Raw genomic sequence first — 27,372 nt, 5'->3', positions numbered from 1 at the left:
TCTTCATGTAAATAACAAACTGTGGAGGTTTATTGGTGATAACTACAAGTAAAAAACAACAACAACAAAAACTAAGGTTGGTAAACTGCCTGTACTTGCTGGCGCTCTCTAACTTCTTCAGCAGTGTTTTTGGAGGAGGGGGGTTACCGCTGTTACCTAGTAACCAGACTCAGCTTGTCCGCTGCCAGCCCGGCTCCAGACGTGCAGCGCGGCCGTGCAGGATACATTATTGATGATGCCGCAGACACTAAACCTGTCCGAGAAACCATATGTCAAGAAAGAAAGAGACAGACATGCTGCAGCTAGATGCAAGATGATGGCTTGGACTGGGTCAACTTAAAACAAATGGCGCACTGCGGAAGGACCAGTTCAAAACCGGAGTAAGTTACCACCATAGAGAAACACTAATGACAGAGATATGGTATATTGGGAGTACAGACACTGGAGTGCATTCATTTACTCAAGTAGGCTACTGTACGTGAGTCGAATTATTTAATGGTGTAACAACTAAAGAGCCCATTTGGCTGCCTACTTTTATACTTTAAGTAGCCTACATTTTCTTGATTATAATTTTACTTGCAAAAAAGTGTTTTATTTTAACACAGCTGAAATATGAAATGTTTTTTTGACTTTCTGACTGTTAAAATACTCCTACATGATCGCCCATAAAGTTGGAATAATTTTGTTTTCAGACTCAATTCTCAGTTAATTGTGGTTTCATTTTCATTGTGATATGTTTGGAAGAGATTCATTAATAACGTTTAGGGAAGGTAAACTCTTTATTTGTCAAGAACAAATCAAATTGTCACAAGCATTTCATTGAAATAGTTACAATACTTTATTACTATAGATATAGTCATTTTACATGCAATGCAATCAATATCAATAACTTGTGGTACATTAACAGAATACTGAAAAAGTCCCCCATACATCTAAAACGTTAAAATGTTGCTAACATGTTAATGAATGCATAATGATACTTCAATACTATCATCTTAGAAATAATATAACACTGACATGTGCCATGTTAACTTATTTTAAACTGTGCTGCAGAATGAGCAGGCATTTTTTACTTTTGATAGTTGGTGACAACACTTTTAATTGCAGGTTTTTATATATTTTCATGTTTTGGAATTACTACTCTTATCTTAGATAAGATAAGCCTTTATTGTCATTGTAACAACACCTACTGGAACAACTGATGGTGCATTAGGGATAAACAAAAATAAACGCATTAAACCGAGAATATACAGATAAAACAAAAATACAACACTTGGGACAGAACAAGTATGGCTGATATTGTAATGAATAAATAAATAAATAAATAAAATAAGAAGGATAAGGCAATAAGTATATTTCACATACTGAATGATATTGCATATTAGAGTCTATTATTGCACACGCTCTATGAGTATAGTATTTTAGTAACCATCTTCTACCACTGTTTCTCAACCACACTTTCACCCATAAATATAATTCACATAACACCTTACACATGTCACACACACCTCTGACCACACAATGCATTGATTGTTCAATAATTGACAGCTTAGCACATTTTGATCCAATGTTGTCAGCTCGCCAGTTGCGTTGCTAAGTGATAAACAGGTGCTTCATCTTCCTTCCTTACCCCCCGTCTCGACACAGGTGAAGACAAAGTGTCCATGGAGGGAGAACTGGAGGAATCCGATGAGGATGTTCAGGGAGAGGACAGGCCCACTGTGCTCTGGGAGAAGTGCATTCAGCAGAGCATCTTCGTTGACCTAAGTGAGGATGAAAGTCTCCACCTCAGTGAGCTGGAGAGTTCTTTAGCCTTACATCTGTCCCAGGCAGAGTCTGCTGCCTCTGAGGCCAGCATTCATCTCAGTGGTAAGTCCTGCAGTCTCTGCTGTTCTTATCACTGTTCTTACCATCTTTGTCTATTGAGTTTTTTTGTTGGGCGTTAAACTGGCTTGTTTTCTTCTTTTCTTCTTTTTACCACATTGTCTGAACAATTATATTTGTAATAACACATATGCAGCAAAGTCAGATCATTTGGCATTCATTTAAATTAAAACAATGGAAAAACCTTAGTGCTACACTGTTAATATGATACAACATTGATGAGGGAAATCTATTGAATTCTTTGGTTCTGCCATTCCTTTTCTGCTGTCATTATTAATGGAGGCTGAGGCTGAAATGAATTTATGCCAACGTTGCTGGACAGATTATAAAACAATGGGCCCCTGGGCACAGACATGGCCCACCACATCTCTTACAAAGGAGCAAGACAGGAAGGCTTTATGTTATATTATATAAATGTTTTTTGTCTCTTTTAATCGTTTTACATCTCTGTGTGGCCATTTAGTGTTCCTTTTAATTTGCCTTGGTCTCTTTGTAGTGTTTTTGTGTCTCTTTGTAGAAATTTTATGTTCATTTGTGGTCTTCTTTGAGCCCCTTCCTTCCCATTTTGTTGGTGAAGGCTGAGGGGGTTGGGGTGCTGACACTGGGCCACTTTGGTATTTATTTATGTTGTTGTTCTTTCATTCTCAGGGAGCGAGGAGTTGTCAGCCTTAGATGTCACTTCCTCTGAGTCCAGCGTTGTCAGCAGTCAGAGTGAGAGGGTGGTAGAGAGCAAGACCAAGAGCAGCATGTTTCACGTGTCCGCCCAAAGACCAAACACCATGCAAGATGAGCCGATTTTAAAGAACGAGGAGCAAGGGCAAGATACTAGTGACGAGGATCAGGAGGACCTACCTTTTGATGATGACCTCGGAAGTCCCTACTTCAACCAGACAGCTTACTCTGAGGGCAATATGAGCTCTGATGGAAGAGAAACAGTTCATGCCAGTCCTGATGTTCCTGGTTTGTTTGAATGCAATTCAAGAGATAGAGATGATATAATTGAACACTCGGTTTCTGTGGAGCGTGATACTGAGAAACCATCAACTTTGTCCCAAGAGGATGCAAACACCAAACAGGACAATTTTCATAATGCTTCCAAGCCAATTGAGGTTGCACCCTCATGTCCTAGTCCTTCAGACATTAACCAGTTGTTGCTGCGACATTTTTCCCAGGAGGAGTTACTACGGCCGGGTAGGCTGATCGAGGCAGAGACCCTGCCTGAGGTGTCCCTTCTGGAGAGCATGGATGACACCGTTTTCAGCTGGGCTCCGAAACACAACAGCACTGCAATTAATGGTTACCACTCAGAGAGCCCTGCATGTAATTCTGAGATTAATCAGAGTTTCTGCTCTGACAGGACTAATGAGAAGAGTGCATCCAAAAACTCATGCTTAGAGGAAAAAGCAGGAAGGAAAATTGATGATGTCACCCCTGCTGCTTCTGACAGCATCACAACAAACTCTGAAAGTACACATTCAGAACAGGGCAGTGGGGATAAAAGTGCCGTTGATGTAGAGAAAGACGAAAAGTCAGAAGAGGATGATCAGGTTCAAAGAGTCCCACTGCTGCGCACCAGGTCCTTCAGTGAGATGAAGTATGGTCAAGGCCAAGTCCATTACAGACTCCCTGACTTCTCCAAGGTTGCCCCCAAGGTAAAAATCCCCAAAGCTCCAAGTGGGCCATCCAGACCTGTTCCTCAGAGCCCCAGCACCATGCACAGAGCCCAGTCCTCTCCGGGGATGTTAGAGGTGATCAACAGGGTCCTGGAGGATTCAATACTTCCATCAGAGAAGCCCTATGTCTTCAACGAGGAGGACAAGCAGACTGCTCCAGCACTGGTTCATCACCTGCAGGTAGAATAAATTCAGGGCTCAAGCCTTTTGCTGTATATTGCTTATATTTCCTCAGACAGTAACAAATATGATTGTGCATAGGACTAACATCTATCTTATTCCAAATTTCTTTAGGCTGAATATGATAAATTACTTACCAAATATGCTGAGGCAGAAAACCTTATAGATCAAATGAGAACAGGAACCAACGTAAGTAAAAAAAAAAAAAAAAAGCTTTTTTAATTGGCCTTAATCTTGTAGGCATATGAGAAATTAATTATTATTGCAGTCATATTTTCTATGCAAGACACACGTTTATGGATCTCTTTCCACAGGCTCAGCCCTCTTCAGAACTGATGCTTTATTTAGAGTGTGATGATCATCATCAGGGAGACTTAGTCAAGGGAAGCCATCTTGGATCTGTTGCTCCTCGTCTTCCCCCGTCAGGTACGTCTCTGTGTCCGACATCTGATATTATGACAGGTCAGCGCTTTGCTTCACAATTACGCAGTGAAGTGTAGCTGGTTTCCATAGAATCAAATGGTGTCAGATGACACTATTCTATCTACACAAACATCTTTTCTTTGCTTTTGGACAACTTTAATTGAGTGGGAAGCAGTGGCTGCAAACTGGAAAGCCTAACCACGCTAAAATATTTGACTTTTTATTGTTATATTTTTAAATGCATGTATGCATCATGTACCATTTTTACCAGTTCACAAATGAACAAATTCTTTGCATGTATACAATAAAAGTATATTTCAAAAATAAGCTTACTGTCTTCATCAAGTAACACTGTTGAAATAAAAACAGCTAAGAAAAAATACAATTTGATTCCTCTTCTCTTTATTAATTTGATGCTCATTACTTATATTTTGATAGTGTACATTTTCGTGTATCACTGCAGTCTTGTTTTGTTTTCAGAAAACTTTGATAAAAAACAAGAAACAACTCTCCAGAGCAACATTAAGGAGACGAAAACACAAACTTCCTCCAGCCAGCCTGAGGAGGGTCCCAGTGATGGTGAAAGAATGACTGCGGAGCTAGGGGACATCATCAGCCAGTTCATGCAGAAGGTAAGTTTGAAAATGTGCCAGGATATTACTAAACTGCCATTATATGCACAACACATTTATAAATCATCTTCTTTGTAGGTGGAAGAATTCAAATTTAGTGTAAGCAACATGTCAGTTAGCACAGCCGAGCAGCAAATGGTGAGTTTTTTTAAATTCCTACATGTCGTTCTTTATACCATCCACAGAATATGGGAAAGTAGAATAATTTTTTTATGTGATTGTCTGCCGTGAGCATAAATGTAAAATGTGTCTACTGCTAGATGCTGAGGAGCATAATGGAGGCTCAAGACCAGCTGGAGAGAGAATACATCAGCAAGAAGGAGGAGCACAGAGCTCTGGAGATGCAAAACTACATGGGCCTGTCCAGGAACACTGGCACCTTTGACCCAGACAGGTTAAACAAACCTCTTTATTGCACCTATGTGAATGTGCCGGCATCATATTAATGCATCAGTTCACAAATGTGCATTTGTATGTGTGTTAAAACATGTGCAGGCTGGTGGAGGGAGACATATTCAGGATAGGGATGCACCTTGAGGACATAAAGGAGATGATAGACAAAAACGTGTGTGAGCAGATTTCTCCACCCCACTCATCTTCCACTCCCACCCCCATGAAAGAGATGCTGTATGTGAAGCCCAGTCCTCTCTGCATGCCCACACTGTCACCTCCACCATCCCTGTATGAGGTAACCAAGTCACAGACACACTCAATGCTTCACCAACACTCACTCACCTCCAGCACTCAGCTTGGCATGGTAGACGTTCCACAGAGAAGTATTTAAAAAAATATTGTACAGATTGGCATGAACTTTTGTGCTGACACTCATGGATATCATAGAGATAAAGAATCCCTTTGATAGTACACTTATAGTCTGGTGAATTCAACAGAATGCTATAATAAACCCATCGTTTAGTAGTCAAAACAGAACTTATTAACCCTCTGGAGTCCATGAAAACACCTGTATATTACTTCTTCATGACGTGAAGACATAAAAATGAATCAACATTGAGTCTTGCCATCAGCTTCCCTCTAAAGTTCTGGCTTGAAGATATTGTCAAATATAATTAGTATAAAATATTGAACTATATCATCCTCATTTTACCTGTGATATGTTATATTTGCAACCTGTATTCATATTTGCAATATTTAACATTCTGTGTTTTGAAACATCATTTTCAAGATCAGATTTTAGGTTTCCTTAGTTTCTTTTGGGTTCAACATTTTGATCAAGTAAGTCAAAGTTAAAAATTAATTATCAGGACATTTAGGTGAGGTTGCGCTGAAAAAACTGAAAAAACATGGCATGGTGAAAATTTTTTAACAGATTTTTTAACATAACACACATAATAGCCAAAGATTTCAGAGGGTTAACTTGTTACTGTATGATAAATGAAAATAAGTAAATGTGGAAGCTGGCTACACAGTGGTGTAGTGGCACCGGTTCGACTCCTGCAGCTCTTCTGTGTGGAGTCTCCTTGTGTCAGCGTGGGTTCTCACCGGGTACTCCGGCTTCCTCCCACAGTCCAAAAACATGCATTTAGGTTTAATTTGTGACTCTAATTGTGTGAATGAGAGTGTGATTGTCTGTTTCTATGTGTCTGCTCTGTGATAGTCTGGCAACCTGTCCAGGGTGTACCCCGCCTCTCGCCCAATGTCAGCTGGGATTGACTCCAGCCCCCCGCAACCCGAGTTCAGATAATCGGTTAAGGATAATGAATGAATTATTGAAATGTGAAAGCTAGGTGTTAGAAAGAGTGGACACGCGAAGAAGTGAAGAACATAATTAGAGGTAGATGACGTTTGACTGATTTATTGAAAACGTCTCGTATAGGCTGGGATGGCTGATGATGGCAGAGGGCTGGAGGGTGAACTGGAGGGCTGGCTGGATGAACATGGGCAAGTTAATCCTTAGCACAAAAAAAGACAGTTAGTACAGTTCAATTCAGTTACCGGCCACGAAAAACAGATTACTGACCAGAGAGGCCTGAAGCGTGTCTCTATGACAGTTACTTACTGAAGCAACATCTGAAGATGAGCGGGAGAAGAGTTGATATGCTGGAGACGTGATGGGCAGATTGCAGGAAGTTGTGCTGGTAGACAGGGTCCAGGTGAGCAAACAATCACTTCCCTCTGGGTGTCATTCTCTTCTCCACAGACTTTGCTTTACCTTCCTGGGATCCTGAGCACACTTTGCATTTCTCAATTTTTTTGTACAGTGCCTCCCACACTTTAATGGCCTCGAGTTTGTCCGTTTCTGCCCGTGCTCTCAACTCCATCTCCTTCTCCAGCATTTGAATGAGCCACAGTATGTCATGGCAGAGGCTTTTATGCTTCTTTTCTTCCATGTCCAGCCTTTTAGCTGAATCGTCCTTGGAGACCTTCTTCAACTCTGCCCATTCTTGGCAAAGAGCTTCCAGGATCTGAAAGTCCCTCAGGCTGTCTGCCTCATTCTGGTCCCTCAGGTCGTATTGTTTCTGGAGCAACGCCTCAATGTCCTGCTGGAGTCCATCCTTCTCTTTCTTCTCTGTCGTATACCTGTTGGCCACGCCCTCAATGTTCTTCTCCACTTGGTTGAGTGTCTGCAGGACGTTATCAGAGCACCTCTTTGACACCCTGAGGACACTTTGCATGTCCTCTACTTCCTTGCAAAGTGCCTCTGAAACCATGATTGCCTCATCTGTATCTGCCTCTGCCTTGGCCTTTAATTCTTTTTCATTCTGAAGAATCTGGTTCAGCTGTAAAACCTCCTTCTGAAGGCCCTCCACCTTTGTTTTAAGTTCAGCATTACACATTTGGAGTGTAACTGAAGGTTTATTCTCTTGTAGTTTCTGCATCAATTGATTTGCAATAGCAACAGCCTCACTTGCTTTGGCCTCTGCCTTGGCTCTCAGGTCTCTCTCTCTCTGGAGCTGGTGGTTGAACTCTGTCATTTTTTCAGGAAAAACTGCATACAGTATCCTGTATTCAGCAGAACACTTGACCTCCAGGTGTTTAAGAGGTGTCTCCAGGGCTACGGAGGAGTCAACCTTCACTTCGGTTACCGTGTCAACTGTCATTGAGTTCATTTTCTGAAGCTTTTTCTTCAGTTGATCAATTTCTTGACTCAGGGACATTTTTTTCTTCCTTTCTGCTGCAAGCTTGTTTGTGAAGCGCTCTTTCATCTCCACATTCTTCATCTGGAGGGCATCATGGTCACTGCAAAGGAGCCTGAGCTTGTTTTCATACATTTCAAACAGCTCCGTGGTGTCTTTGTGGCTTCTTAAGTTCTCCATTTTTTGGTATTGATGTCTGTACTAATAGCCTAATGAGAGCTATGTCTTACACATTATAATAAATCATTGTCTCTTGTCCTTGTCTGCCTTTTGAAGCATTGATACAATGCTGAAGTGCTGTCAGACTGGCCACTACTCCTGTAAAATTTGAAACATTACACATAATATATGATGATATCATTAAGAATTCTGGAATGACAGTGACTCCCAGTGGCTGCTTTGCATAAATTACAATGTGTCAGTAAAAAAAAAACACACAACAAACTTTCATAAATGCTGCTGTGCAATGTTCTCCACTGCTTATATTCCACTGTGATGGAGCTATTTTAAAGTTGAAATGCAAAATCACTCACAAGACCCCATTCTCCACCCAACACAATGTAGTATAGTCTGCTCTTTCTATGGCTGCAGTCACACTGCCTGGACTGTCTATAATAACTTCTGGATTGCCAAGAAGTTTTGGTCAAACATTTCTAGTTCCCAGAGGCATTTTTATTCCGCACAGATGGATTGTGATAACTTTGGAAAGCCTCTGACTTTCCTTTAGTTGTTTCCTCTAGTCCCAACATGGATGGATTACTGACTGGGTCTACTGGGCCCAATGTTGTCAGAGGTGCCTTCACCTATCAGATGTTACTCAAGGAGGCAAAGCAACCTCCAAAGAGACACAGATTGACTACAAAAGGGTCAGAAGTAAAAAGGACAGTGGTGGAAGAAGTATTCAGATCCTTTACTTCAGTAAAAGTACTAATACCACACTGTGAAATGACTCCACTCCGCTCATTTTAACTACCTAATAAACTTTTAAGTGATTTAATTTATAAAAATGGGTAATCATTTTAAATGTATCATGTTTTTCATTTTCAATCTTGACCTGAAAAGTAACTAAAGCTATCAGCTAAATGTAGAGGAGTAAAAAGTACAATATTTGCCTCAAAATGTAGTGGAGTAGAAGTATAAAGTTATGTAAAATGTACATAAAAGTACCTCAAAATTGTACTTTAAGTCCAGTAAATGAGCAAATGTACATAGTTACTTTCCACCATTGCCACCTGCCTCTTCTAACTTATACATATCAGTTAAGAGTCCTCCTTCAGACACTGTATGAGGATTAAAGGGATAGTTTGTGCATTATTATACAAAACTTGGTACAGTTATTGTCAATGCCCTCCTGAGGATAACCCTTTAAGGTTTTATTGATCGGCCCCTAGGTGGCACTGTGGTGGCAGTCTAATTTCATATTTGGTACCGTGGTCACACTATAACACTTAAGGCAATGAAATTCATAGGGGTGGTATAGACTGGCCCCTGTAACGCACACACCCCGACGGTAGCATGCCCCAACACGCGTGTACTGCGAGGGCCCGTTCAGTACTGCTTGTTTGTAATACATCCTGCAGGAAATGCTGACTGTGTGTATGTGTGTGTGTGTAAGATTACACTAACCGCAAATTATCTGACTGGGTCTCATGTTTCAGGGGCAGAGTGCAGGTTTTTCCACTGTGAGTTATAAAATGGAGGCAAGGAAAAAGGAAGAAAAAGAAGAGGAAGTGGAGGAGGCCATTGAGGTGCAAGAAGATGAGGGATTACAGCAAAGTGAACTCATAACAGCTGACTCTTTACTGAAAGATACCAGACAGAGCTACTGCCATTCAAGGTACCTGTTAAAATATTTCAAAGCTGCAATTATATTCCTCTTTTTAATGTATAATGCAATATTTTATCCCCGTCCTAGTTTTGGGGTTATTTTTAAATATAGTTTCATAATTGTGAATGATGATTATGTTTAGTTTTTACGTTTTTAATAGACTGATTGAGATACTTCTGTTTATATGAATAATGTAGTCAAACAGATACAAGTGTTAATTCTGTTTAAAAAAATGAAAGTGATTTTTTTTCTGGTTAGAATACATAAATATAATACAGCATTGTTCTGCATGTTTCACTGTCACTATTGTGTCTTGCTATTGATGTTTTGAGTGGTGCTTTCATGTGTTTGTTTGTGTCCAAATAATAGACACGTTCTCAGCCTTCCCCTGACCAGATAATGTTTCAGGTGTTGGGTTCACTGTGTGCAGGTTTTCTTCTCTGTCCTGTGTCAGGAGCTCACAGGGCTCTGTGGAGGGACTGGGAATCCAGACAGATGAGGCTGAAGAGCAGAGGAGCTCATCAGAGGTTTTGTCGGAGGCGATAGATCACAGTGACATCATAGCATATTTGAGTGGAAGCAGCTCATCGTCGAGACAGAAGCAGTGGACACCCAACAGGTCAGTGTTGTGATATTAAACCTGACCGAACTGAAGAGCTAACAGTGACTCTCTTGTGGTTTCTCTATACTGGATTTCTCTTGAATAATGTATAACTCATACAAGTAATCCATCTTGTAATCCTTTCACAGTGTAAGTGAACTCCATTGGATATGTATTGTCAATCTACAAATAGGAAATGTGTACTGAAGCTTGAAGATTTTCATGTCATGCTGTTCTAATACTGCTTGCCATATTTTAAGCCAACCCCCCATCCTGTGCTAATTTAACTCCACTCCACAGACTCCAAAATATCTAAATATCTCACTTGTTGTTTCTCCAGTCACAGCACCCCAGTTAATGCCCTGAGCCCAGCGGGTGAATGTGATCTGGGTGATTGTGTGAGTCTGTCTGTGGAGGTCTCATCTTCATCTGATGCACCCAGAGACTCAGACAGCCACAGCCTCTCAGAGCCTCCTCTCAACACCTCATCAGTATCACTGGTCAGTCACAGAGACTTTTATTCTTTTATCTTTTATAGTCTAATGTCCAGGCAGCTTTAATTAAACTGATGTTTGGTGTTCTGGGGTGTAGAGGATTGTCAGTCCAGAGACGGACAGTGGATTTGGGAGCTCTTACTTGAATCAATCAGCTTCGGGAACAATTCAACCGAATCTCCTTACAGAAAGGTACAAATCTTTACACACAGCAACAATATAATATTTTTTGATGTATGTAATTAAATGAGCTCTTTTATATCTCATTTGTATTGAGAATAATTTAAGTTGGATTCTCCCCTTCTTCAGTGCAGAGTCCCAGAATGATGGTTTAAGTAGTTCAGACAGTGACGGCTCCTGCTCCAACCTGCAGACAGCCATCCATTCAGCCACCGTCACCAGCCAGCGGTGGGTCAGTTCCCACCCATCTGTCCAAGCACAGCCCTGTGGTGCAGCAGTGGCAGTGGAGCGGTGGGTGGAGAGCACCACTAAGGAGCCCTCAGTCAGGTTACAAGGTGAGTGAATCCATCTGCATAAAGAAGTTATCTTTTTATTTCATCTTATCTAATGAATAGTGAAATGATAAAGACGTGTCCACCTCACAAGCAGGAGCTGAATGCAGTCTGCCCGCCAAGCTCCATCACCACGTGTCTGAACCTGTCCTCAGCACCAGCATGGATACAGAAGAGAGAAGCAGCCCACTGTACCCCTGCTCCTGTAATAGGTCAGTCTGTGCTCAGGAGCAGCCAGTTGTGGTGGTTGAAAGTATATGTACAGAGGTTTACACTTTTAATGAATACATATCACCATAAAACTTAAAATTGACTACTAACATTAAGACAAATACGTTCAGTTTAAATATGCAAAAGAAACATTGTCTTCTTTAATATGCGCTAGTTTGCATACAGTTTCAGAACAATAATCTAAACATTCAATTAAAAGAGGTTCAAAATTTAAATTGATTCATTTTGTTGACATATTAGTCAAAGACTTTTACAGAGATCTTTTTTTTTCACCATGTTTTTAGGAATTAAATGTTCTATAAATCAGGCTATGAATGATATGTGAACAAACCCCTCTGTAAAAACCTTCAGAATATAGATAGTAGATTACTAAATTTAAGCATTACATTTTTTCTTTAATTTTATGTTTAAGTATGCAAATAGGACACTATCTAGAAGCTATCTAATAACTTTTGGTAAATTGAGGAGAAATATAAAGTTATACAAAGTGTAGTAAATTAAAACCTAAATGTGTGTGTTTAGTGAGGCTATCCTGGCCTTGCAGTCTGAGGTATCCCGGCTGAAGAAGGACCTGGAGGAAGGTTTGGTCCAGCTGCCTCATCTAGCACAGAAGATGGACTATCTCAGCTCCAAATACAGGCAGGATTGTCAGGAGCGAAAGTCTAAAACCAGACCCTGGACCCACCACAGACCAGTCTGCAACAGGTATTAGAGGAGGAACAGAGGGATAATCATCATTGTGGTTGATATAGTGTATAATAATCAGACAACCCCACTTTAATACCTTCCAAATACAGATACTGAATATCAGAATAGTCCTCTCATGTTCTTACCATTTATTCAATATACCGTTGTTAATATGACCCTATTATTCTACTCACTAGTGTGTGGAAGCCTTCAAGTAGCACACAGAATGTGAGCAATCTCAGTTCCGGTCAGGTGAGGATAGAGGACTGGATCTCTTCAGACATGGACCCCAGCAAGAGCAAAGGTACTCCAGACCAAATCACACTAATAAATAAAGAAACTGTGTCTGTATAACGATGTGTTTCTTCCATCATCTACTAAGTTTTTTTATCATTTGCTGTTCAGGTACAGACAGTGGTGACACAGCTGGCTCTGAGATCATGCTGCAATCCCATAATTCACCTGTAGGGAGCAGGAGAAGCTCCACAACTAAGTTTCAATATAAACTTCATGAGGCACTACAGTCCAACAGAGGTCAGGGTCACAGCTGTTTTTGTCTGTATCGTACAGTCTTTTTATGAATATAATTTACATAGGTGACATGATATTTTATCCAAAACGGAACAACATGTGTTTTATTCCACCAGGGTCAGAGGGAAACGGCTCAGTGAAAACCTCTCGTTTGACCAGCTCCGTTTTAAAAGGCCATGATAAGCAGAAAACACAAAGTAAGTTATTGCTTCATCCAATCTGTTGTCAAACTTACATAAGGCAGAGTCAACTTAATTTTTTCCATAATAGATAGATTGGTTTTGGAGTGTACTGTATTATATAAAAAGCACAAGAGTATAAGAGTACAAAAAGGGCTGAGACAAGATACTGTCATCAGAATCACAACTATTGTTGATAAAAGTCCTTTATAACTTTAAAACAAATACCAGGGCTGTAAATATGTGCAGTATTGTGTTTTATTGGTGTACATACTGTAATGCTTTTCATGTTTCCACTGTCAGCAGCCGTCGTAGAGAGTTTTAACTCAAAGGAGAGATGGTCTCTTTTCTCCTCTCCATCTCTTCAGAAGCCCCTTCTGCAGGTCAGCTATGGCTCGTCCAGCAGTCTGCCTGCAAGGTGAACATAAACCCATCACATACTGGAATCAAACATCAGATATTTATCAGTTATTTCCCACATAAAGTTAGATTATGCATCACAATAATTAAATAATTATTAGTATTGATAACAATAATGTATAATACTGTATTTAAATAGCTCTTTTCAAAAAGTACTTCACAGACAGAAGACAGAAAACAAAATAGACTTATGAATTAAAATAAGTAGCAGCCAAGATGTAGAAACACAGATAAAAGACAATGAATACAAATTAATCAATAAATCATTAAAATGTAAAAAATAAATTCTGAACACAAGTGGTAACCCCGGCAATGAGGTGAGAATAGGGGAAATGCTGCTGTGCTCTGTACATGTTGTAATTATTATTTCTGTTAAATTGGAGTAATTATTTCAAATTATTTCACTATCGGCCCTCAAATGCAGCTATAAAGTGAGGGAGCCACCTCTGCAGTCCATGTCCCATCACAGAAAGCGCTCCACCCAGTCAGACACAGCACTCCTGCCCAGTAATGTGTACTTCCTGCGGACACCATCCCCATCACCGGGACCCACAAAGACTGGCAGCAGGACAGGCAGACGCAGAGGGAGCAAGGTGAGATGTCTCTTCACAGGCAAGATCCTCTCTGTATACACAAGAATTTTGTCATTGGTTTTAATGCTCAGCTAATTGGAAAGTTTGCTCTTGTTTACCAGGAGGAGGAAATGAACAGGACTCTAGACCAGGCTATTGAGATGGCCCGCAGCATGAAGAGGACCACAGACCGAATGGCCAAGAGGCTGTCGGCTGACCTGGCTGAGGCTCAGCTGCACAGGAAACTGCACAACATGCAGCCACTAGGGGGCAGGAAACACCATGCATTATAACAAACAAACGACAGATTAGTTTACTGTGTAACCATTAATCTGCCTGTCCCAATAACACCTGATGCCTGTATAAAATATCTTGGTTATTGCTTTTTTAAATGTGTGTTTGTTTGTGTATTTATACATTGAAAAGTCTGAAATCATATTGGAAAAATACAATTTGGACATTAAACTCATACCTGTTTTTGTTTATAGACAGTGTTTATTAAATTTTGAGTTGAAGCCTTTACCTTACTTCACTTATTCTCATCAGTGTGTAAAATGTAACAATATGACCCAGTTGTGACAACTAGTTAGGGGGCAACAATCAGTTACAGTACAATCACCCAGCAGGTGAAGCAATAAAGCTAAACTTTATCTTTTCACAATTCTCAATTTCAGTACACTTGTCACCTATGCCTTTTGTTTTCTGTTTCATCACACCTGCTCAAACAACTATAAGCTATCCAGTACACGCAAGCAGCCACAGGGTAAAGATATTTAGTTAAATCACATTAAAAGTAGGTCAGATTTGTAGTATTACATTTCAGGAAAATCCCTCTCTGCCTTTAGTTTGAATGAGTATCAACTTTTGTCCTTTTAGCTAATATGTTCATCTGACGCCTCTAATACACATCCCTGCTGGCCTGTGGCTGCTTGTGACTCAGTGTCTGCTTACTGAGTTTCTGTCGGACGGCTTTGTCGCCATCGCAGCCTGCTGGTGCCGGGCTGTGTTCATTTTTTGTTTGTGGGGTATCTAGTTCACTGTTGCTCTGAAGGGGGTATCAGGGAAGAAGATGTGTCTCAACAACATTCCTGAGCTGCTCCCTCTGATTGTTCAAAAAACGGATGAGGTTCTCAGTGTTCACTAACCTGCAGGCCATCAACAAGACAGAGCAGCCACAGTGAAGCAGGCATGACTCTTCACCCAGTGCTGTTGATCTGCCACATTTATAATCACAGAATCACACAGAATCAGCCTCACAAGCTTGTCAGTTTCTGAGACAGCACACAGTCACAGTCTGGAGCAGTTCAGTGACTTGTTAAATGTCTAATGAGCAATTTTTAGCTTTCACGGTTGTATAACTATGCCATTACGTTCTCGCATTGACTCTTTTCTCGTCTCAAGGGAGCTTTTATCAAGGATTAAAAGTTGCTGGTATGATAGTATCATAATTAGCGATCACGCTGCTATTTCATTAAGTATTCATATAGCAAAACTCGTAAACAGTCCCCCTAGCTGGAGATTTCAGGTTTGGTGGCTACATAATCCTGACTTTGTTAAACATATAGGAACTAAAATAGATAGCCGATGCTGTTCGTGTTGGCCATAGAGTCATTGGCTATGGCAATAAGAACACAGACAGGTCTGTCGGGCATCCAGTTAGGGGAACAGGAGCATCGAATTTCCCTATATGCTGACGACATTATTTTTTTTTTTAACAAACTGTCAGTATCCCAAACTTAATGCAACAGATTGAAATATTTGGGCGATTCTCCGGTTACACTATCAACCACTGAAAATCATCAATACTATTTCTGAATAAGGAAGAAAGACTGAAACCAATCATAAGAACCCCTTTTATTAATTCAAAGGAAGGATTCACCTACCTCAGTGTCAAAATTACCCCCGAAATTAAAACTGTCGTCCCAACAAATTATGATCCGTTAGTGGATGAAGTGAAGGAAACATTGGACCGTTGGATGACATTGCCCATATCAATGACCGGCCGTATAAATATGATTAAAATTACTATAGTACAAAAATTTGTATACCTATTTCAATCACTCCCCCTACCATTATCGAAAGGATTTTTTGACAAAATGAATAGCATTTTTAGTAAATTCATCTGGAATAATAATAATAAACCCAGACTGAGACTTAGACTGCTGTACTTGCCTTATGAACGGGGAGGGTTAAGGCTCCCAAACCTGAAACTGTATTATTGGTCGGCACAATTACGCTCTGCAATGTTTTATTTTTCAACAGAAGCTCCTCCATCCTGGATGAATATTGAACAAGCACTAAATGACTGCACTAAATCTCCCATTAAAGCGGTATCTTTATGCTGCAGACCCAAAGAGACTGAAAAGAACAACAAAGAACCCTTTCCTCAAAAATACTATTGATATCTGGTATAAAGCGCATCAGTATATTCAAGACATTCCTCCCATATCCCAGTTCTCTCCCATATGGGGTAATACAAATTTCAGGGCAGGAAGAGCAGATGGCGGTTTTAAAAACTGGGCAGATAGAGGTGTTGTGAAAATAGGGGACTTTTATATGAATGGTAATTTTCTCACTTTTGATCAGATGTGTCAGACTTATAACATTCCAAAAAAACATTTCTTCAAATGTTTACAATTAAAACATTTCATACAATCAAAACATAAGCAAATGTTATCTAAACCGCCACCGCTATCACATCTTGAAAATCTTACAATTTCAAATTTACATGGGATTTCTCTATTCTATACAGCTTTGATGTCATATGATAAGGAATCTAGTACTGACAGGCTTGAGGCATGGAGAGTAGATCTTCAAGAAGATATACATGAAGCTGACTGGAAAATAGCATGCTTAAAAGCTCAAAGCAAAGCAAAGCTAAGCAAAGCAAAGCTGTGTGTATTGGGTATATACCTGGACAATAGTGTAGTCGGCTCTGAACAGTCAACTTTGATTGACTTTGGACTCCTGCAGGCCAGGAGAGTGATAGCTCTATCTTGGAAAAAAAAAAAGGATATACCTTCAATAAACGTGTGGGTGAAGGAAATGGCATCCTCTGTGGTACTGGAAAGACTGACTTATACAACCAGAGGAAAGGCGGAGGAACTAGAAAAAGTGTGGAGACCCTTATTGAATTTTATTGCAAATCAGGGTGCGCATTTACCTTGACTCGGTTGTGAGGTACTGAGTTGCTGTTGTTTTTTTTTGTTTTTTGTTTTGTTTGTCAATTCACTTGTGTTATGCAGAATATGTGAATGTGATGTCTCTTTTTTATGAGAAATGTAACTTGGTGATCATGTTCCACTGCTGTCTATAAATGTGTAAAATTCAATAAAAAATATTGTGGAGAAGAAAAAGCTATGCCATTACTAAAAAACTGAATGTTAAATGTCCACTGTAGATGACAACACTGTGCAGTAAAATCCTTATTACAAATGATAAGCAGCACAATTTATGAAAAATAGTGAATATGTTTTGCCTTTGTATAACCTTACTGTACACCAAATTAACTTTATGTAGGTTGTTGCACCTTTTATCAGTTTGAAAAAGACTGAGCCAGTGGACTATAGTCTGAAAAAAGTGTGCACTCCACAGGTGTGAACTCTTAAAGGGACCCCAAAATCAAAAATACAATAATATTTTTTCCCCTGAAGTGACTTGGGTAAAAAGGGTATAAAACAAGCAGCTTCTCAATGCCTTCCACCTATTAGATGTGCAGGAGAGTGTTATTTTGTGGTCTTTCCAAGTCCAAGATGTCTTAATTGTGTCTATTCAAAGGATTGAATTGGCAGTTTTTTCATTTCTTCCTTTTGTGGGATGTTAGTAGGACTTTGGATTGCTGGCTTTTCTTCTAAATATCTTTTGAGTTTGACAATCACAATAAAAATCTCCACTGGAGTTGTGGAGCAAGGGCCTTGCTCAGGGGTATGTCAATGGTGGGTGCCAAACTTCTCTGCCAAAAGGGCAGGGACATTTTATGTGCACCAACTGACTGCCCAATTAAATGACTAATAAACCGACAGACAAGAAAAACGCTTCCACAAAATCTTGAGCCAGCCTATGAATCCATTTGGATCTATTTGGAAGTTAAGCACCTTATTGTGATAGTCGTCTCCCATTGCCACGTCCCCTTTTAGCCAATTGGCATGAAAACAAACACACACCTTCACACACACCAGATATCAGTCTCCTAGAGTAAAAATGGTGGCTGCTAAAGGGTGGAGAAGAAACATCATTAAAGTTACTGTATATAAGTAAAGTAAAAATAGGTTGCAATTTAGTCCTCCACCATGTATAGAAATAAAATGTTAATGTCCAGAAGGACTCGTTATTACAGCAAAAACAACTTTCAGTGTACATTTGGAAATGGCATTACTGTGTTTAGACTTGAAAAAATGTGAACATTCCCTTTACAAACTGTCTAACTTCTCCAGAATCTTAACTCGAAGTTAAATATCATTGTTTGTTAGTTGTGTCCGAAAGGTTTCTGAATGACCACTCATCAAAGTAGGCTGGAGCATTATATACAGGATAATTAAACTGGTTATTTAGGAAATCTGACACTGTTACTTTTTGTTCTTTGGACTTCTTAAAGGCATTGATTGTCTCATTTGTGTGGAGTTAAATTCGATCGGCTCTTTCCTTTTGACATTTAAACACAATAGAGTTTATCTGGTCCTCTGGGATCCTCCCATCCCATCTTCATAATACACACCTGACGCAGAAACTCGGCCACTGGGGAAAATAAAAGCTGTTATGATAACCTCACCTTGCCTTTGTCACCTTAAATGGAACTATTTGAACACACAGTACTGTACTTACAGTAATTATAGACAGTACGGTAAAGTTACCTGTCTAATAGCACAATGTATGAAGTTACAAGTGTTCAAAAGTTTGTTGTGGTTACATAAGCCAGTTGGCTTCTGCTTTTGTTTGTCAGTGTTGTGGTGAAAGTGACAATTGATTCAAAATTGGCTAAAAAGATATATCTCAAGGTTCCTTTTAAAAAGGAGTTTATGGAGAGTTGTATGTGCTCATATTAACATTGCACTAATCAATGCAGCTAGGATGGTGTCATCGGCATAGCTATTAAACTGAATTTTGTGCTTTCTGATAAACATCGCAAGTGGTAGTATATAGAGAATAAAAACAAGGGAACCCAACAAAGAACCTTGCAGGACGCCAGATGGTTTTGTCTGTTTTAGGGATGCACACATAGATGTATAGCATATATATGCATAGATGTCGCATAAACAAAGAAACAATGGCTAACAGGCAGATATTTGCCTTGTTGACTGCCATCAGCCTATCAGCAAATAAGTTGACATTCACAGGTGGCATTAGCCATGAATCCCCATCCAGTCAGGTTGGATCCAAACCATCTTAGAACCATTCCAGAGAGACCAACCCAGTTTTTAAGTCTGTGCCATGGAAACCAGGAGAAATCAAGTATTGTTTTGATGAAACCTTAATCAGGTCATTAAACTTCCTTTCACAGAAATAGGTCATCACTTGTATCAAGTTATCTTTTTTATGTTACGTGTAATGGTGCATTTCTCAACTAAGATATTATGATAGTTTCCTGAGTGGGTGCACAGTGTTTCAAGACTACAAAATAAAAATTCATTTGTATCATTTGTGCATTTTAAAGACATAAAATTAAAGGTTTGCAACACAGTTGATTGTTATCAACATCCTCATCTAACAAAGATGAGTGTACTCCTCTCACTCTGATAGGCCACTCAAACACCCCTGTGGGGAGGAGTTACAGCCTCTGGGCGCTTCGGTATTTGCTGAAACAATAAAGTACCTGTCGTTTCATCTCAGAGAGGGAGGAAGGGAGGGAGAACAAAAAAAAAAGTTGAATTTAAGCCTGAGCTTCTTCCCTGAAGTCATTTTGAGTAACAGCATCACACATCTCGCCTCCAGGCAGCAGAAAAACGCTGAAGGCATGGGAACCACACAGTTAAAAATGCTGAAAATTTTGCTTTTATTGACCTTCACAAAGGTAAGGATTTTCATTATACACTGATTTTCTTTGAATGTTTTAAGAATGAAGAACAAACAACAATTTTAACATCACCAGTGTACGGCAGTGGGCATTTTTTCCCCATCTTTGATGTGCATATTTTACATATCCAGATAAAGAACAGTGTGTGAAGGGAAGACTTTTGAAACATATGAACACAGGCTCTTTTGAGTGTCACTGCTTTCAACAAGTGTGTGTGGCATGCCCAACCTTAGCTCAATAGACAAATTCATTCCGACCTGAAAGAAATACCTGCACTGACCAGTCCTGAAATCTGTGTTGAGTGAAGGTAATGTGCAGCCATGCGCCGAGAATATGATACAGGCATTATATCCCTCAGCATAATTAGCCTCAGGATATAATGTGACATACCAGTAGCTTGCTACCCATGGAATGATGTCCTTGTGGGGAAAATGCTTTTTTTCCTGTCATTTATGATAATGTTATATCCTTATTTCATTAAATAACCTGCCATATTGTCTTTTTCAGATTTGTGCAGCTCAAAATGGTAAATAATCTTCTTTAACATTTTTTTTTTTTTTAAATTGAGTGTTAAAATTTTCTTGAAAAGCACCAGCCCATTTTTTTTAAAACCAAAAATATGAAAACATAAGCTAACACCAACTGCAGGTCTCTTTGAATGAGTGTCCCATCATTGCTTTTTTTCTTTCTATCTCCCTCAGACATCACTCTGTCAGTGTTTACGGTCACATCTAAGAGTGTAACAGTGCAGTGGAGCAGCTACACTGGAGCCAGCTCCTACAAGATCACAGCAACACCCAAGAACTCCCCAGATCCATCCGTCTTTGCTCACTTTAGTGGCAACACCGTGATGGGCTCAGTCATCTCCCTGTCACCAAACACAGTGTACAGCATGCAGGTGGAAGCCATGGACAATGCTCTCAATGTCCTCAGCAGTGCAGAGACAGAGGCTACAACAGGTCAGTAACAACAGCAAGGAGAGCCAGTGGCGCTTCTAGTTCATTTCAGGCTGGGGGCCTGACTTTTTGGCTGGGGGCATGTGGTTTTAGGGGTGTCGAAGGCATTAAGCACAACTATTACATACCAACAACAACCCCATAGACTAACAATACAGATAGAACCAGGATGGCACTCTGAGAGCACAGATCTCTTCAGATGGTCCTATTTCCCGAGTTGGGATGTTGTTCTACTGACTTCTGTGTGTTCAGGAACTTTAAGTCATTATGTGGAAGCAACAGTTGTGTTGTATTTTATTGCTCAGAGCATTCAAAAAACATGTTGATAGCAGAAGAAGAACAAAGGAAACTTATAAAACGAGCCATGAAATGCGTGGCAAAATTCTTCAACGACTTTCCGCATTGTTCTATCTTGAAAAGTTCACAGTCAGGAACTCATCTTTTCCAATTATTCTGACACCACATGAATGCAGCACATATGCCTTATCTCGAATTGTTAACAGAAATAAATAAAAATAATTTGTGCATCTGTCTCGGATCCACTCAAAAATGTAATGGATTCTTTCTTGGGTCGTGCTTCACCCTTCCACCAAGTTTCATGAGAATCAGGCCTATAGATTTCCATTATCCAACTAAAAAAGGGACAAACAAACCTCATTGGCCGAGCTAACAATAAACACAAGAAATGTCATTCAGCGTAATTATATCTAATTTATTACTTCACCCTCTCTGGGGATAAATGGCACAGACCACCCTGGCATTGTGGGGAGGTAAAGAAGGAAAATTAGTCCTGGTTGTGATTCAGGTTCAGCTATCTTACATTTCATTACACTATAATTTATATTCTGAATATCTTTTTATTTATTGACTGGTGGTCAAACAAAACAAGTCATTTGTATACACCATCTTTGGGTCAAAAGCTTCTATTTTATTTATTTATAATATTTTATAATATAATATAACCTTTTTGTGATAGTCATTATATAATAATCACTCAGATTTTATATATTACAAATATATTATTGGTTTATTATTATTGATGCATTTATATAAGCAGCATTTAAATTATGTCATGGTAGGGTTAATTTTGACTACTTAATATACTTTTATCAGGTTAAATGAAAAAAAAAATTCTAATAACTTTCAATTGATCATATTATATGTTAAATCTTGACTTGAAAAAAACTAAAGCTGTCAGCTAGAGTAAAAAGTACTATAATTTCTTCAAAATGTAGTGGAGTAGAAGTAGGAAGTTACATGAAATACTCAAGTAAAGTGCACGTTACTCAAAATTATACTTAAGTACTTGAGTAAATGTACTCATTAAATTTCACCACTGCAATCTATACTGGTAGCCATAGCTTTTAAATATATTTAGTGGAGTATAACACACTCAAATATGATGTAGTGGAGGTATAAAGTATAATAAGAACTCAGGAAAAGTATAAATACTTCAAAATTGTTCTTAAATATAGGATTAAGTCGAGTGAATGTCCTTTATTACATTCTACCACTGCATTTATAATATTTTTTATACAGAAGAAACAAATGAGAAACAGTCTTGAAATAATTGTGATAATAAATGAACTTGCTCTATATAAAAGTGTTTTACCTCGTTATCTAAATGATTTGACTGCTATATTTTGTTCTCCAGCTCCTGAAGTCCCGAGCATTGAACAGGCCTACTCCAAACACAGCGACAGCATCACTGTGGAGTTCACAGAGGTTTCTGGTGCAACCAGCTACATCCTGAGGGCGCAGTCGTTGACCGGTGATTTCTTCTCTGAGACCGTGGTGAGCAGCTCCCCAGGCACTGTGATGCAGCTGCAGCCCTACACAGATTTCAAGCTGAGTGTCATGTCCGTCAACTCTGGGGGGCACAGCCAGCCATCGTTCCCCATCGAGGCCAGGACAGGTACGAACAAAAAGTGCTAAAACCACTTTACACTGTGGATTCAGCATGTCAAATCATGATCGAAATTGTGATCAAAGTTTCGTAATTTTCACCATGAAGACTATCTATAAAATGTAGTAATAATAACCTTTTTCAATAACTTTCACATGTCCAGACACTATACATTAGAAGCAGTTTACTCAAGATGATAATCAGTGTATGAAGGGTGAAACGCAGCCTTTCTGTTGTTCCTGTAGGACAATAGTTTGTTAGCTCACTCCGCCGGCCATATCGGCGTGTCCTTTCACTGCCCATTGTCATAGTCTCTACTCTACGCAGCCAACGCAGGAGGGTGGAAACTTTATCCATGCCTTTGCAGTATACTATTCTCATAATTTGAAAAGGGAAACCATGAGAACTGGGTTGTCTCCCTTCCTGAAGGAGTAATGTAACATAATCACAGGGAAATTGTTTCCATTTCACACCTCTTACATTAAAAAAAAATTCAGAAGAGTAGAATTAAGAAATCATTGTTTTTCCATGTCATTTTTTTATCATCCATCCTGATTACTCTCAACCTGTCTGTAGTGGTAATGGCGCCCAAGTTGAACACCACCTCTCCTGAAAACGGCACCATTTTTGTGTCTTGGCCCCCTGTGGAGAACGCCGTCCTCTACATGCTCTGCATCATCCGAGAGGGCTCCAACTCCCGCCACAAACTGAACACCACTGACACAGAGGTGACGTTTGATGATCTTGAAGCAGGGATCACCTACTGTATTAAGGGCACAGCCTTGGACTCTGAGGGTCGACCTGGAGACGACCTCACCGTCTGCCAGATCACACGTAAGCAGGATAAAAACATGTAGAACATGAATATAGCAGATTCTTGTTACTCATTTCCTTCTGGTTCCACCTACAGGTCCTCCAATGCCAAATGTGACTTACGTCTATGTGACTACGGGTCGGTCTGGTTCTGTCTCTGTGAGCTGGATATCAGTTCAGGGAGCTGAGATCTACGTAGCCATGACCAATACTGGCTTAATGTGTACTTCAACAATTTATGGTTACTGTTTTATTACACCTGTGGAGTGTGGCCAGAACAACACTGTCACTGTCACAGCCTATAACAAAGCCGGTCCCAGCAGCCCCTCGCCACCAGCAAACTACATTACATGTGGGTATATCACACACAACAACAGCCGCATACAGTAATTGATGACTATTTAATGATTCATGATACTTTCCACACAGGCCTTAAGATTAAAAAGTGTTTGTTTTCTTTCTCTGACAGTTCCGTGTCCCCCTGAGAAAATATGGGTGGAAGAGCCTGAAGCAGGAAACTGCTCGGTGGTGTGGGAAGAGGTCGATATGGTGGAGTACTACAGGGCTTTCATAAAGAGGGACGACGGCATAGAGAAAATGTGCAACACGACTGGAACCACCTGCACATTTCCCTGCATGTGTGGCTACACCTACCTCACCAATGTCTTCTCTCACAACTATGCCGGCTACAGCCCTAACATAGACGTCCGCAACTACACCACCCGTAGGACCAGAAGCACCCACATACCTTTATCCCATTAACTTCACATTGTGTTAACTTTCCATTACAACCAACTATCTTCCAAAGTATGCCATTGCCTCTTTTACTTGAAGCAACTTCCACATCCAAAATTTAACCTGTAGCTGCTATTTGATATTTTAATATGCCGTGATGTTATTAATACCATTACAACGGCTGTATTTCAGTTAGGTGTGGCCCTTCTCTCACAATACCACTTGACCGATTTTAAGGTCACTGGCATGGCTTTCTGGAAAACATGGTATTAATTACACCGGTGCCTTTTCTGGTGTAATAAGTTTGCTATAAAAAGTAGGAACTACCAATTACTGTGCACTTAAAAACAAAACAATTAATTCATTTTAAATCAGTATGGTCTTTTGCACAGTGTTGATTTTTTTTACGGTATCCTCACCTATTTTTGCATCTCTCCTCCCTCCTTGCTCCCAGTTCCTTGTTGCCCACAGGATGTTACCGTGAAGCTAGTTGCTACAGAGACCCTGGAGGTCATGTGGTCGCCAGTAAGAGGGGCTGAGTTATACGAGACAACGGCGGCACAGACTGATGATGTCATCCACTGTAACGATACAGCCCCTGTATGTGCTCTGTCGGATTTGAACTGCAACACAGCTTATTCTGTGACTGTCACACCTTGCAGCGAGTTACGAGGATGCAACCGCACATGCGCACCACACACACATGAGACAGGTATTAATGACGTAACACAGAACTGCTGTTTTACATTTGGCATTTATTCCTCTGTGAGGGTTTTGTTTTTGGTAAGAAAGGTGAGAAGATTTATTAATATTAGTCTTGTGCCTACACAATAAATATGAGGCTAAAACGGTTGGTTAGCTTAGCGTTGCACTGCTAGCCTGGCTAAACAACTGAAGCCACTGCAGAATTCTCTTAAACCTGCATTCCTCTTAATGACCATCAGGGGGCGACTCAACTGGTGGCAAAATGAAGAAACTCTCACTTATTATCTCAGTAAACATTTTCCTAATGAGTTTAAGATCTCAATCACTAGTTTCAAGTCTTCTCAAATACAGCATGATGTTCATTTTGTAAATTATAGTCCCCTTAAAAGTAAAAAAAAAAAAACGTCCACTTGTTTCATTCTTTTACTCTAAATTTGTAGGGCTTAAACTAATTTTATTTAATAATCATCAATAGGTCTTTGTTAACTTTGGACAGAGCCAGCCTAGCAGTTTCCATCTGTTCCCTGTCTTTGTACTAAGCTAAGCTAAGCTAAGCTAACTTAAGCTAATCCCCTGATGAAGGTAGCTTCATATTTAGTCATGAGAGAGGTATCTATCTTTCTTGGCGAAATCTTGCAGATCGGCATGCCAAACTACTTTTAAAAAAATAACTTCTTACTCAGCTGCATTAATGTATGTGTTTCTGCTTTTAAAACAGCTCCGTGCGCTCCAGAAATCCTAAATATGACAAAGACAGACAACTCCACATACAGAGTCCTCTTCACTACCCCCAACATGCCCAACACCAACTATACCATCAAAGCCATCGGACGCTACGACACACACATCTGCCACTCAACAAACAACTCCTGCGAGGTCACACAGCTGCCCTGTGGTTCAACCTATGAGGTCATGGCCGTGGCCACCACAGCTGTGGGGAAAAGTCTTCCTGGATTCACTAAGACTTTGGAAACAGGTATGACAATGTAAATGGTTATCACTATGAATCATTTTATTTATGTAGCCTCAAACCACATCGTGTTTCAGAAGCCTTGTGATAATTTCACACTGGGTGTATTGTAAGTATTTGTCCATAAAACAACAACAAAAAGTATTAAATGTGGATCCTGCTGGGGCGTCCCTTTGCCGTATGTCCTCCCCTCTGTCTCCACCTTTCTATCTGTCACTATCTAATAAAGCATGAAAAATGACAAATAAATTAATCTTAAAAAAAAAAAAGTGGATCCTGCTTTTAATAAAAGGTATCTCCTTATAAGAATAAGAGATGAAATAGATCTTTTAAAAAATGTTTATCACTTGTTGCTGAAATGAGACTCTCATTATAAATACATTTGCCAAAGTATTGATTATTGTTCTGTAATTGACTCCCCCAGGTCCTTGCTGCCCCATGTCTATAAATGTGACCCAGGTCACCCAGGCTATGACCAACGTGACCTGGTCACCTGGCAGCGGGGCTCGCTCCTACATCACCAGCCTGCTGTCCCCGCGCGGACACGCCAAGTGCCACACCCTGGACACCCACTGCGTGATGGGATGCATCACGTGTGGCACCAACTACAGCGTCAACCTGGAGGCCATCAGCAGCACGGGACACAAGTCAGAATGCAAATATAAAGGATTCTCATCCAGTAAGGACCATCAGAAGTATAGTAGTATAGAATCAGCAATATAGTTTCTAGTCCAAAATCACCAGTATATCCTTGACATGAACCCCACCACTTTTTAAATTCTTCTAGGTCCCTGCTGTCCAACAAGTGTCAAGCTGTATCGCGTGGCCAACGTCTCCCTCAGGGTGTACTGGCGCTCTATGGGCCCTCAGATGCACAACGTCACCGTAGAGCTGTACGGGACGGCAGCCAACTACACCTGTACCGCACCTGCCAGCAGGAAATACTGTGATATCCAGGAGAACACGTGTGGTGAGGTCTACACAGTAGTGACAGCACCAGTGGGAGAGGACGGGGTCAAAGTCAGCTTCTGTCAGCCCAGGACATACTCAAGTACGTCATGAAGTGGCTTAAGTGTGAAAATGATCATACAGTACATTTGAAATGTGTTTGTATAATTTGTGTTAACAAGCTGCTTAAATGTGTTTATTTTCATCATATTCTCAGTTCTCTGCCCAGGGAAAAATTACGGCAGACGTAAGTATCCTCTGAACTCTACCCTTTGTTTTACAGTAGTTTAAAACATTTTTTTGTAATGCGAAGAGTTAAATGTGAAGACATTATCGCTCAATACTGGGTCAAGTTAAAAAAAATGATTGTTCCCATGAGTAAATTAG

The 27,372-nt window shown here is 40.0% G+C and overlaps 2 protein-coding genes across 2 annotated transcripts; both read left to right on the top strand.

The window, feature by feature from the left end:
• Positions 1-282: 282 nt before the first annotated feature.
• On the top strand, positions 283-14,586 carry LOC131980621 (microtubule organization protein AKNA-like). Its single transcript, XM_059344877.1, has 22 exons — positions 283-380; positions 1,648-1,869; positions 2,533-3,737; positions 3,852-3,926; positions 4,052-4,163; positions 4,641-4,792; positions 4,871-4,930; positions 5,053-5,186; positions 5,288-5,480; positions 9,546-9,724; positions 10,146-10,334; positions 10,657-10,816; positions 10,908-11,002; positions 11,120-11,325; positions 11,420-11,534; positions 12,076-12,258; positions 12,438-12,544; positions 12,646-12,774; positions 12,888-12,968; positions 13,254-13,368; positions 13,795-13,963; positions 14,065-14,586. The coding sequence occupies exons 2-22, from the start codon at positions 1,665-1,667 to the stop codon at positions 14,233-14,235; spliced, it is 4,035 nt and encodes a 1,344-aa protein (XP_059200860.1). The 5' UTR covers positions 283-380; positions 1,648-1,664; the 3' UTR covers positions 14,236-14,586.
• A 2,154-nt stretch (positions 14,587-16,740) lies between these two features.
• Positions 16,741-27,138, top strand: fndc7a (fibronectin type III domain containing 7a). The gene is given in 10 exon segments (XM_059344483.1): positions 16,741-16,747; positions 20,654-20,911; positions 22,563-22,823; positions 23,391-23,648; positions 23,725-23,979; positions 24,097-24,351; positions 24,817-25,074; positions 25,786-26,043; positions 26,462-26,716; positions 26,825-27,138. Coding segments are annotated over 10 exon segments (2,379 nt in total).
• The last annotated feature ends 234 nt before the right edge of the window (positions 27,139-27,372 follow it).

Source organism: Centropristis striata, chromosome 11 (assembly GCF_030273125.1).
Source record: "Centropristis striata isolate RG_2023a ecotype Rhode Island chromosome 11, C.striata_1.0, whole genome shotgun sequence".
Classification (NCBI taxonomy): domain Eukaryota; kingdom Metazoa; phylum Chordata; class Actinopteri; order Perciformes; family Serranidae; genus Centropristis; species Centropristis striata.
This window is presented reverse-complemented; position numbering and strand designations above follow the sequence as displayed.